General features: G+C 47.3%; 1 protein-coding gene across 5 annotated transcripts in view; it reads left to right on the top strand.

Moving 5' to 3' along the window:
• The window catches only part of srfbp1 (serum response factor binding protein 1), a 259,226-nt gene extending 246,389 nt beyond the window's left edge, over positions 1–12,837 (top strand). For all 5 annotated transcript variants that reach the window (XM_038805029.1, XM_038805028.1, XM_038805030.1 and 2 more), the window contains 3 exons: positions 8,726–9,419; positions 9,551–9,585; positions 12,070–12,837. In XM_038805029.1, coding sequence (XP_038660957.1) covers positions 8,726–9,419; positions 9,551–9,585; positions 12,070–12,242 — 902 coding nt within the window. In that variant the 3' untranslated portion in view covers positions 12,243–12,837. The remainder of the gene's footprint in view (positions 1–8,725; positions 9,420–9,550; positions 9,586–12,069) is intronic.
• Positions 12,838–13,075: the final 238 nt, after the last annotated feature.

The raw sequence follows: 13,075 nt of genomic DNA, 5'->3' as shown, positions 1-13,075 counted from the left end.
GAACAGTACAGCACAGAACAGGCCCTTCGGCCCTTGATGTTGTGCCGAGCATTGTCCAAAACCAAGATCAAACTATCCCACTCCCTATCATTCTGGTGTGCTCCATGTGCCTATCCAATAACCGCTTGAAAGTTCCTAAAGTGTCCGACTCCACTATCACAGCAGGCAGTCCATTCCACACCCTAACCACTCTCTGAGTAAAGAACCTACCTCGGACATCCCTCCTATATCTCCCACCCTGAATCTTATAGTTATGCCCCCTTGTAACAGCTACATCCACCCGAGGAAATAGTCTCTGAACGTCCACTCTATCTATCCCCCTCATCATCTTATAAACCTCTATTAAGTCGCCTCTCATCCTCCTCCTCTCCAAAGAGAAAAGCCCTAGCTCCCTCAATCTTTCCTCATTAGACCTATCCTGCAAACCAGGCAGCATTCTGGTAAATCTCCTTTGCACCCTTTCCAACACTTCCACATCCTTCCTATAGTGAGGTGACAGGAACTGCAAAACGCCCCCCAGGTTGCTGCTGCTACTGACCATCTCCTAACACTTCGCCAGGAAGTCTGGGAACGGTTGCCACCGCCTGAAGAACCCCTACACAGATCCCCTTAAGGTAAATTTCATCTTCTCCAATTTAATAAACCCTGCCATGTCATTAATCCAGGATTCCATGCTTGGGGGCCTCGCATCCTTCCACTGAAGCAGAATCCTTCGCTGGGCTACCAGGGATGCAAAGGGCAGAATACCGGCCTCTTTCGCCTCCTGTACTCCCGGCTTCTCCGCAACCCCAAATATTGCAAGCCACCAACTTGGCTTAACCCTGGAGTTCACCACCTTTGATAGCGTCCTCGCTACACGCCTCCAGAACTCCTCTAACGCTGGGCATGCCTAGGACATGTGGGTATGGTTTGCAGAACCCCCCGAACATCTCGCACACCTATCCTCACTCCCAAAGAATCGGTTCAGCCTTGCCCCGGTCATATGTGCCCTGTGCAGTACCTTAAATTGTATCAGGCTAAGCCTGGCGCAAGAGGAGGAAGAATTCACTCTTCCCAAGGCAGTTGCCCACGTATCCTCATCAGTTGGCTCCCCCAGTTCATCCTCCCACTTACCTTTTAACTCCTCCACCGAGGCCACCTCCTCCTCCTGTATCAACTGGTAGATTGACAAAATCCTACCCTCTCCGACCCACACCCCCGACAACACCCTATCCTGAACCCTGGGCGCCGGCAGCAGCGGGAACTCCACCACCTGACGCCTAACGAACGCCCTAACCTGCATATATCGGAAGGTGTTTCCGGGGGGAGCCCGAATTTCTCCTCCAGTTCCCTAAGGCTTGCAAACTTGAACAGGTCCCCAACCCTCTGAATACCCGCCCTGTACCAGCTCCGGAACCCCGCATCCATTTTCCCCGGGGCAAACCGATGATTCTCACGTATTGGGGACCACACCGAGGCCCCCACTCCCCCGTGTGACATCTCCATTGCCCCCAAATTTTAAGGATCGCCGCCACCACCGGGCTCGTAGTGTACCTCATCGGAGGGAGCGGCAGCCGTCACCAGCGCCCCCAGGCTCATGTGCACACAGGACGCCATCTCCAACCTCTTCGAAGCCGCCCCCTCCCCCTCCATTACCCACTTGCGTACAATCGCCACGTTGGCAGCCGAGTAATACCCGCAGAGGTTAGGCAAAGGCAGGCTCCCCCCGGTTCCTGCTCCACTCCAAAAACACCATTCCCACCCTCGGGGTCATCTTAGCCCATACAAACCCCATAATACTCCTGTTAACCCATTTAAAAAAGGTCTTGGGGATCAGGATGGGGAGGCACTGAAACAAAAACAGAAACCTTGGGAGCACCATCATTTTAATGGACTGTACCCTACCCGCCAGGGAGAGCGGCAGCATATCCCACCTTTTGAACTCCTCTTCCATTTGTTCCACCAGCCTCGTCAAGTTAAGCTTATGCAGAGCCCCCCAACTTCTAGCCACCTGGACCCCCAGGTACCTAAAATTCCCCTCTGCCCTTTTTAGCGGAAGCTCACCAATCCCCTTCTTCTGGTCTCCCGGGTGCACCACGAACAGCTCACTCTTCCCCATGTTAAGCTTATACCCGGAGAAATCCCCATACTCCCCGAGGATCCTCAGCACATCTAGCATTCCCCCCACTAGGTCCGCCACACGCAATAGCAGATCGTCTGGATACAACGATACCCGGTGATCCCCCCCCCGGCACCAACCCCACCCAATTCCTAGACTCCCTCAAAGCCATGGCCAAGGGTTCTATCGCCAGCACAAAGAGCAGGCATCCTCGGTATAGCCGGAAATATTCCGACCTCCTCCTGCTCGTAGCCACACACGCCACCGGCGCCTCATACAGCAGCCTCACCCAGCTGACGAACCCCTCCCCAAACGCAAACCTCCTCAACCTCCCACAGGTATCCCCACTCCACCCTATCGAAGGCCTTCTCCGCGTCCATAGCTACCACTACCTCCGCCTCCCCCTCCACCGCCAGCATCATAATTACATTTAGGAGCCTGCGTACATTGGTATTCAGCTGCCTCCCTTTCACAAAACCCGTCTGATCCTTGTGTATCATCCCCGGGACAGAGTCCTCGACCCTCGTGGCCAATATCTTTGCCAGCAGTTTCGCATCTACATTGAGAAGCGAAATCGGCCTATACGACCCGCACTGCAAAGGGTCCTTGTCTCGCTTCAAGATCAGGGAGATCAGTGCACCAGACATTGTTGGGGGCAGGACCCCTCCTTCCCTTGCCTCATTGAAAGTCCTGACCAGCAGCGGGCCCAACAGGTCCACATATTTTCTATAGAATTCCACCGGGAACCCATCTGGCCCCGGTGTTTTCCCCGCCTGCATGCTCCCTAGTCCCTTAACCAGTTCCTCCAACCCAATCGGCGCCCCCAGCCTTGCCAACTGCTCCTCCTCTACCCTCGGGAACCTTAGCCGGTCCAGAAAACGACCCATCCCCTCCTCTTCCGACAGAGGCTCAGACCGATACAGTCCCTCATAGAAGTCCCTGAAGACCCGGTTAATCCCCGCCGCACTACGCACCGTACCCCCCCCCTCCTCCCTCACTCCCCCAATCTCCCTCGCTGCCTCCCGCTTCCTAAGCTGGTGTGCCAACATCCTGCTGGCCTTCTCGCCATACTCATACACCGTCCCTTGCGCCTTCCTCCACTGTACCTCCGCCTTCCTGGTGGTTGTCAAGTCAAACACGGCCTAAAGGCTGCGCCGCTCCCTGAGTAGCCCCTCCTCTGTGGCCTCTGAGAACCTCCTATCTATCCTGACCATCTCCCCCACTAGCCTCTCCCTCTCTCTCTCCTCTCCTTCCCTTCTTTATGGGCCCTGATGGAGATCAGCTCTCCCCTGACCACCGCCTTCAACGCCTCCCAAACCACCCTGACTTGCACCTCCCCGTTATCGTTGGTCTCCAAGTACCTCTCTATGCACCCCCGGACCTGCCTGCTAACCTCTTCGTCCGCCAACAGCCCCATCTCCAAACGCCACAGCGGGCACTGGTCCCTCTCCTCCCCCAGCTCGAGGTCCACCCAATGCAGGGCATGGTCAGAGATGGCTATCGCCGAGTACACCGTGTCCTCTACCCTCTGAATCAGTGCCCGGCACATTACAAAAAAGTCAATCCGAGAGTAGGCCTTGTGGACGTGGGAGAAGAATGAAAATTCCCTGGCCCCCGGGCTCTCAAACCTCCACGGATATTCCCCCCCCCCCACAATCTGGTCCATACACTCCCTCAGCACCTTGGTCGCCACCGGCCTCCTACCCGTCCTAGACCTAGAGCGATCTAATGCCGGGTCCAGCACCGTGTTAAAGTCCCCGCCCAGTATCAAGCCCTCTGTCTCTAAATCCGGGATCCGGCCCAGCATACGCCGCATAAACCCCGCATCGTCCCAATTCGGGACGTATACATTTACCAAGACCACCCGCAGCCTCTGCAGCTTACCAGTCACCATCACATACCTACCTCCGTTGTCTGCAACAATGCTCAGTGCCTCAAATGACACCCGCTTCCCCACCCAGATCGCCGCCACCCCGATTTTTTGCATCCATACCCGAATGGAACACCTGTCCTACCCACCCCTTCCTTCGCCTTACCTGATCTGCCACCCGTAGATGCGTTTCCTGAAGCATGACCACATGTGCCTTAAGCCCCTTCAGGTGTGTGAACACACGGGCCCGCTTGACCGGCCCGTTCAGGCCTCTTAACTTACAGGTTATCAGCCGGATCAGGGGGCTACCAACCCCCCTCCCCAACCGACTAGCCATAACCCTTCCTAGGCCAGCCACGTGTCCGCGCCCCCCGCACTTCTCGTTCCTCCCAGCGGCAGACCCCCGCCCCGACCTCCTCTACAAACTCCAGCTCCCCCTTGGTCATTCCAGCAGCAACCAGTCCCCCCCCCCCCCCCCCCCCCCCCCCCCCCCCCAGCCAGTGTTCCCCTAGCTGCATTGCTCCCCCCACTGCAGTCCCGTGAGTCAGCGACTCCTGCTGACCCCGGCTACTCCCGCCGTTCCATCGACCCCCCCAGTGTAGGAATCTCCCTTCCCTCCCCTCCTGTCTATCAGCGGGCACGCCCCGCCCCCCTAGCCCCACCTCTTCCACTCTCAGTGTGGGAAGAAAGCCCGCGCTTCCAGCACTGGACCCGCCTCTTTCCATCCTTAGCGCGGGAAAAAGCCCACGCTTTCTACCCATCCGATCCTGCCCCCTTTGGCATAGTTTCCCTTCCAAGCCGAGTCCCAATTTCTCCGCCTCCTCCCCAATTCCAGCCACCGACGCCCAAAAGGCTTTTACCTGTCCAACCCCCTACAGGCCTGCCCGACAGACAAAGGAGACATAATAATCAACCTAACCACAAAATCCCCCCAAAACAGCACAACAGTCCCGACCACACACAGCGTCCCCTCGTCCTCATTCCGAATCCAGCTTTTCAGTCTGAATAAAGGTCCACACCTCTTCTGGCGTCTCGAAGTAATAATGCCGATCTCTGAAGGTAACCCACAGTCGAGCCGGCTGCAACATGCCAAACTTCACCTCTCTCCGGTGCAGCGCGGTTAGTACCCGGCCCTATTCTTAGCCACCTCCAGTCCTGATAGATCCGGATCTCTGCGTTCTCCTACCTGCTGGTCCGCTCTTTCTTGGCCCACCTTAGCGCACATGATCCACAAACCGATGGAACCACACCAGCACCGCCCGCGGCGGCTCACTGGGCTTGGGCCTCCTCGCCAGCACTCGATGGTCCCCCTCCAGTTCCAGGGGCCCCTGGAAGGACCCGGCACCCATCAGTGTATTCAACATGGTGACCACATAGGCACCCACGTCTGAACCTTCCAGCCCCTCCGGGAGACCCAGAAAGCACAGGTTATTTCTCCTCGACCAATTCTCCAGGTCCTCGAGCTTCGCCTGCCATTTCTTATAGAGCTCCTCGTGCGTCTCCACCTTCACCGCCAAGCCCAAGATCTCGTCCTCGTTTTCCGAGATTTTTTGTCGGACCTCCCGGATCGCCGCCCCTTGGGCCGTCTGGGTCTCAAGCAGCTTATCAATCGAGGCCTTTATCGGCTCTAAGAGCTCTGACTTCAGCTCCGTGAAGCAGCGCTGGAGAAACTCCTGCTGCTCCTGTGACCACTGCTCCCACGCTGCCTGGTCTCCACCTGCTGCCATCTTAGCCTTCCTTCCTCGCACCTGTCTCTGCTCCAACTCCACTTTTTTCACCGCCCCACTCCTTGTCCAATCCATACAATTCTGGGGGAGTGATGTTATCCTCTTTCCTCACTGGGGATCGTCGAAAAAGTGCCGCTGGGGGCCCTAAAAAGAGCCTGAAAGTCCAATTCTAGCGGGAGCTGCCGAATGTGCGACTTAGCTCCCCATAGCTGCAACCGGAAGTCCATAGAAATTATAACTATCTGTCTTTATTACTAGCTGGCTTTCTCTCGTACCTTAATTTTTCTTTCCTTATTAATCTTATGGTCATCCTTTGCTGCTTTTTATATTCTTTCCAGTCTCCTGACCTGCCACCCCTCTTTATGCAATTATATGCTTTTGCTTTAAGTTTATTACTGTCTTTAACAATTTTAGTTAACCACTGATGGTTGACCCGCCCCTTGGAATGTGTCTATTCTATATGTCTGCCACTGCATCTCTATTGACCTATCCCTTTACCACATTTGCCAGTCACTTTAGCTAGCGCTGCTATCATGCCCTTCTAATTGCCCTTATTTAAGTTTAAAATACCACTCTTGGATGAACTCTTCCTTCCCTCAAACATTGTGGGATTGAAGCTGGTCACTAAACTGCAAATCTTTTTCACCACAGTTTCTTGGCAAAATTCGATCTGTCAGCAGATGAAACCATATATTCCCTTTGTTTTACTTGCAACCAAAGAACTACCAAAGATCAGTGTAATTTGAGAATGATATAAATATATAATGGAGTTCCTCTTCAGCTTGTTCCAACAAAGAAATGCATCCACATTCATAATCTTGAAAGGCTAGTTCCTTGTTGTTGCCCCTCGTTTTGTGATCAGAGCGTTTTCCACACAATTGTGGCATGTTCTTATAGAAGCGACATTACAGGACCATTGAACAGCATTCGTGTAGTTGATACCAAAATTGCAGCTTATAATTTATAAAATGCTTCACCAATCATTTTGTTTACAAAATTATTTTTTCCAAAATAGGACTTTACTCTTCTCATACTCTTCTCATAAAAAATAAAACCAGCAATCCAGATTTTAAGATCACCAGCAAAGGAACAGGACTGCCATTCACTACGTTCGTAACATTCCAGGCGTTTTGTCAGCTTTTAAGCAAATTGTGTTGTTGTCAGGTGTCTACTCCAGCATGATGTAGTCTACTGGACATTTATGGTGTCTGTGGGCAGGGCAAGCAACTGCAAATCTCTTCAACAAACCAAATTGAAGAATTCTCACTTAACTTCATGCTGCCTGCTCATTGCACTTGCAGCCAGCATTAACCATACTTTGAGTGGGTGCATGATTCAACAGGGGGCCCAAATTGTAAGGGGGTAGCACAAGTTATAGCCAGCCAGTACCTTTTCATGGGGAGGTGCACCGAGGCTGAAGCAGATAGTGGAGGTTCTTAAGTTACTCTGACATGGAAAAAGTTTGAAGAATGGCACCACATGACAGCATGTGGGCTCCAAGTTTCTCAAATGCTGCATTGGAGTCCTTGCTGGAGGAGGTGCAAAGGATGAGAGCTGTGTCCATAGGAGGCCAGAAGGCTCTCCAGGTAAATATTCAAATGATAGTGGTACAAAAGTAAACAATGCAGTCAATGTCCGGGGTCAAGCCTTGAATCCTTGGATGCAGTGTCACAAGAAGTTTACGTATACACTCTTGGGAATGGGTTTCTAGCTATAACTATCTCTTCTGAAAAGCCAAGTTGGGGAATAACAAAAAACAAAGAAAAGTACAGCACAGGAACAGGCCCTTCGGCCCTCCCAGTCTGCACCGACTATGCTGCCCGTCTAAACTAAAATCTTCTCCACTTCCGGGGTCATATCTCTCTGTTCCCATCCTGAACATATATTTGTCAAGATAATTCTTAAATGCCACTATCGTCCCTGCTTCCACCACCTCCTCCCGCAGCGAGTTCCAAGCACCCGCCAAACTCTGTGTAAAAAAGACTTGCCTCGTACATCTCTTCTAAACCTTTAACCCTCACAGCTTAAACCTATGCCCCCTAGTAATTGACCTCTCTACCCTGGGAAAAACTCTCTGACTATCCACCCTGTCTATGCCCCTCATAATTTTGTAGTCCACTATCAGGTTCCCTCTCAACCTCCGTCGTTCAAGTGAGAACAAACCGTGTTTATTCAACCTCTCCTCATAGCTAATGCCCTCCATACCAGGCAACATCCTGGTAAATCTCTTCTGCACCCTCTCTAAAGCCTCCACATCCTTCTGGTAGTGTGGAGACCAGAATGGAACACTATGTTCCAAGTGTGGCCTAACTAATGTTCTATACAGCTTCAACATGACTTGCCAATTTTTATACTCAATGCCCAGGCCAATGAAGGCAAGCGTGCCGTATGCCTTCTTGACTACCTTCTCCACCAGTGTTGCCCCTTTCAGTGACCTGTGGACCTGTACACCTAGATCTCTCTGACTGTCAATACTCTTGAGAGTTCTACCATTCATTGTATATTCCCTACCTGTGTTAGACCTTCCAAAATGCAACATTGGCTATTCTCCAGTCCTCCAGGACATCACCTGAAGACAGTGAGGATCCAAAGATTTCTGTCAAGGCCTCAGCAATTTCCTGTCTTGCCTCCTTCAGTACTCTGGGGAGATCCCATCAGCCCCTGGGGACCTATCTACCTTAATATTTTTCAAGACGCCTCGTCTTTTTGCATCTCAATGTGACCCAGGCTATCTACACACCCTTCTCCAGACTCAACATCCACCAATTCCTTCTCTTTGATGAATACTGATGCAAAGTATTCATTTAGTACCTCACCCATTTTCTCTGGCTCCATACATAGATTCCCTCCCCTGTCCTTTAGTGGGCCAATCCTTTCCCTGGCTTACGTGTAAAAAGCCTTGGGATTTTCCTTAACCCTAACAGTTGAGGTGTAGTAATTTTGCAGAGGAAGAAAATGTGATTATAAAATCATTTTAAAGCTGGTATTCTGAAGTAAATGTATAAGTGAAGATTTTTACTTGTCTTCCAGCTGCTGTAAATTCATTCAAAGAAGCGAGACAAAAAACAAAAGGGCAGAGATTTCACAATATGGTTAATCTGCAAACAAGATCATTACAACAGGCAAGTCCAGAAGAAATTTCATCGGCTAAAAAAAATGAGATCAAAGAGGATGATACTGCAGACGAGAAAGCCAAAATAGAAGCCATCAAACAAACCAGCGCAACAATAAGTGAATGTGAAACTGAAGCTCTACATGAAGACACAGCCTCCATAACCGAAGCTGCAGAAGTGACACAGAGCCATCAAGATATTGAAGAGAACACATGCACCTTGTCAAAAACACAGAAAGAATTAAATGTTTCCATTAAGTCAGAGAATATAAAACCTATTGAAGCCGGTGCCAGTGACTTGAATGTTTCGAGTGAGGAAGAAAAGGAATATTTTGACGATAGCACAGAGGAGAGGTTTTACAATCAGACATCTAGTGATGACAGCGGGGATGATGACTTCTTTATTGGAAAGGTGAAAAGAATAAATAAAAAGAAGCAAGAATTTGATCCAACAACCAACACTGTGAAAGAAGATAAAAGTATGCCAAGTAAAATGAAGGAAGAAAAGAATGATCCCATGGATTATGGTGGGAAAAAGAACCGCACAAAAACAAGATTTGGTTCTTTATTTTGTAATAATTTGTCTGGTTCAAAAGCTTCAAAGCAGAAGAGGTAAGCACCAGGTTCAATTTTGGTTTCAAATTTGTTTTTGAATAAAATTGTTACAAATAATACAAAAAATAAATACTGTTTCCCAACGGCAAGATAAATTATGCTTCAAACTTCTTTTTATCTTTTTTCAGCAACTTTCAAAGAGATATCAAGAACAAGAAATCAGGTCAGAATGGATACTTTTCTTTTAATTGTCTTTCCAGTGATCATTTTGACCAGTGATCATATCTTAATCAGCTTGAGCCCTAATTTTGAAGCTGAATTTCATGGTGCTGCAATGCTCTTTGCTGTGGATATACAACCATGTAATGCACCATGAGACTTTTGTAATCAAGTAGGGAACACATAGCATGATGGAATGAATGCTTGGGAGCACTGTTGGAGGCACCATAAATTGGTGTGATGTTGGCTTGCCCTCTGTCTTTGGGAAAATGCCAAACTGGGGTGAGGATACATCGCCACTCTTGTGCACTTCTTAAGTGCTTACTTCAAGCACAGGCTACAGATTCTACTGGAAAAATCAGCACTAGAGGAAAGAGTCATAGAAAACCATGAGAATTAGGAGCAAGTAGGGGCAGCAGGGTAGCATGGTGGTTAGCATAAATGCTTCACAGCTCCAGGGTCCCAGGTTCGATTCCCGGCTGGGTCACTGTCTGTGTGGAGTCTGCACGTCCTCCCCCTGTGTGCGTGGGTTTCCTCCGGGTGCTCCGGTTTCCTCCCACAGTCCAAAGATGTGCGGGTTAGGTGGATTGGCCATGCTAAATTGCCCGTAGTGTCCTAATAAAAGTAAGGTTAAGGGGGGGTTGTTGGGTTACAGGTATAGGGTGGATACGTGGGTTTGAGTAGGGTGATCATGGCTCGGCACAACATTGAGGGCCGAAGGGCCTGTTCTGTGCTGTACTGTTCTATGTTCTATGTTCTAAGCGTGGGCCGTAGGGACTCTCCAGCATGCTCCACCATTCGGTAAGATCATGGCTAAACTTCTACATCAACTTCACTTTCCTGCTCTATTTCCATGTCCCTTGATTGCCTGAGAAGCAAAATATACATCAATTTTAATTTTGAGTATACGAATCAAGTGAGCATCCCCAACATTGTTAAAGAAGGATAACTAGGCCGATTAGTCCAATGTTTGTATCTCCTCTGACAGATCAGATCTGGGGCTGGTTTAGCACAGTGGGCTGAATGGCTGGCTTGCAATGCAGAACTAGGCCAGCAGCGCGGGTTCAATTCCCGTACAGGCCTCCCCAAACAGGCGCCGGAATGTGGCAACTAGGGGCTTTTCACAGTAATTGTAATTTCATTGAAGCCTACTTCTGACAATAAGCGATTATTATTATTATTATGTCAAGGACTGCCTTCAATTTGTTCAATTTTCTGATACGAGGTGAATAATTAAAGATTTCTAAAACATGAAAACTAAAACATTCCTTGCCCTTTGGGGTAAATCAGCAAAATTGTCATGCCATAAACATACAATGATGTCTGAAGAATTTTGATCCTTGAAAATGTTCCAATGACCAGGGCAAGATGGTATGTGAGGGAAATGAGACCAAACATTGAAATGCCAGGTCGCACTGGTAAAAATACAAAATTATGTATTTTGGGACTTTTTTTTTCCTCTCATTTTTAAACATGTCTTTTTAATCTTTGATGGGATCTGGGCATCACTTGCAAGGCCAGAATTTGTTGGCCACCCCTACTTGCTCTTGAACTGAGTGGCTTACATGGGCCATTTCAGAGGCAGTTAAGAGTCAACCAAATTGCTGTGGAACTGGAATCACAAGTAGGACAGACCTGGTACGGTCAGCAGATTTCCTTCCCTAAAGGACCTCAGTGAACCAAATGGGGTTTTATGACAATTGTTTCATCAGTGCAAGGAAGTTAAATGCCTTCTCACTTCACTAGTTGTCATTCAGTGTTCCAGGACAGGTGCAGAAAAAGGATTAATTTACTCTGCCTCTATTATGTGTTTTAATGAAGAAAACATTCATATTGTGCAAGTTTAAATTTATAATACCTCCATGTTTGTAATCTTGCTGATAACCATAAGGTCATTAAGACCTAGGGTGAAATCACCCAGCCCAATCCACGTAAAACCCTTATCTCTGGCAAAAAAAAAAATAATTCCATCCGTTTGGTATAGGTGCTGACCCAGAATTTTGAAATCAGGTAGTGTGTAAACTCAACGCACTACCCTGGACCTGGGAAGGTATTTTTATTAAGAACATATTGAACCATAGTATGGCTATCAGGTCTGCAGACACCATTTTAAAACAAAAAAACACATTCAATATGTTATCTGAAATGTTTCCATTATTTTCTTCTGCAATTAAGTTAACAATTTCCTGCATTCAGTAAGTGACAAAAATTAGTTAATTTTGTTAATTAAATAACGTCTCTTCCTGAATGTGTTTTTTTTAAATTCAGACGCTGTGTAGAGAGTTCTCTTTTCCCTAAGGATAAAATAAATGCTTAATTATGTCATACTATTAAGATATGAAAATTGATACTTTTCAGAAGATATAACTGCATGGGAGGATGGCATGTTGATCAAAAGTCTCTTGTGTGGTATAGTTGCATTGTACTGTAAATGAACTCTAATTGCTTGTACATCATAATTCTTACATTGTTGCTTTTGTATGTACAGATGTTATACAAAACAAAAGCTTGTCCTTTCGTGGGAGATCATGTGGGAGGCCTGGTGTTGTAATTCCAAAGCCACAGCAATCACTTCATCCCTCTTGGGAAGCGAGCAGAAAGCGGAAAGAACAGACCCAAATTCTTGCATTCCAGGGGAAAAAGATCAGATTTGATGATTAGTTTTTTTTAAACCATGGAAATAACATTTTATTACATTATTTTGTATTCACGACAGTTCTATTCAATGACAGTTACCGCATCGACATCAAACACCTGTCCTGTGTTTTTATGTCAGAAAGAATTGTGTAGAGTTCATTTTAATGCAGATTATTTATCACAGATAGTTTCCAGATTTTTTGAAGTACATTTTCAGGAAGACCAAACATTTAAAATTCATATTAGAATGTAATACAAGATTTATTAAACATTAAGTAAGTAATATTTGATATATGTTTCAGACTAGAACTATTCAACATGTTCAAATATAGAAAATTGAAGTCTGGAAATAGAAGTAAATTCATGTCTATATCTCTTGAATAATCAGTGAAACTTCTCATTCAACATTTTGATAATTTCAAATTTGTGATGGTCAGTGTTTTGCCACTATTGTAAAAACAGATTCATGTCATAATGTTCCCACAGCAGCAAAATCATTTAACCTTGCATAGTTAAAGGTACCTTTTTGTTAAGCTTCCAATAATGAATGTTTGTAAGAAAACTAAACGGCAAATGTTTATTGGGGTCCTCTGAATAAAATCTTCCAATAAATCATAAATTTGTTGCAAACATTTTACTGGAGCACTCGGAGAAGTTAAATTGCAAGTTACTGCAAGATAATAGCAAATTCCTTGATTCATAAAAGTTAATAATTGATTATAAACCATAACAAACATGGAAATTGTCCAAAACTCTGCTCTAGTCTAGAGGATTTCTACTTTTCAAATGTTGATTATCCCTTAAACTGCTAACAGTTTCAAAGAATTTTAGATTCCGTGTGCCAAAGTTGGAATAGT

The sequence above is a fragment of the Scyliorhinus canicula genome, chromosome 8 (assembly GCF_902713615.1).
Source record: "Scyliorhinus canicula chromosome 8, sScyCan1.1, whole genome shotgun sequence".
Taxonomy (NCBI): domain Eukaryota; kingdom Metazoa; phylum Chordata; class Chondrichthyes; order Carcharhiniformes; family Scyliorhinidae; genus Scyliorhinus; species Scyliorhinus canicula.
The sequence above is the reverse complement of the archived record's forward strand: the minus strand, read 5'-3'. Positions and strand labels throughout refer to the sequence as shown.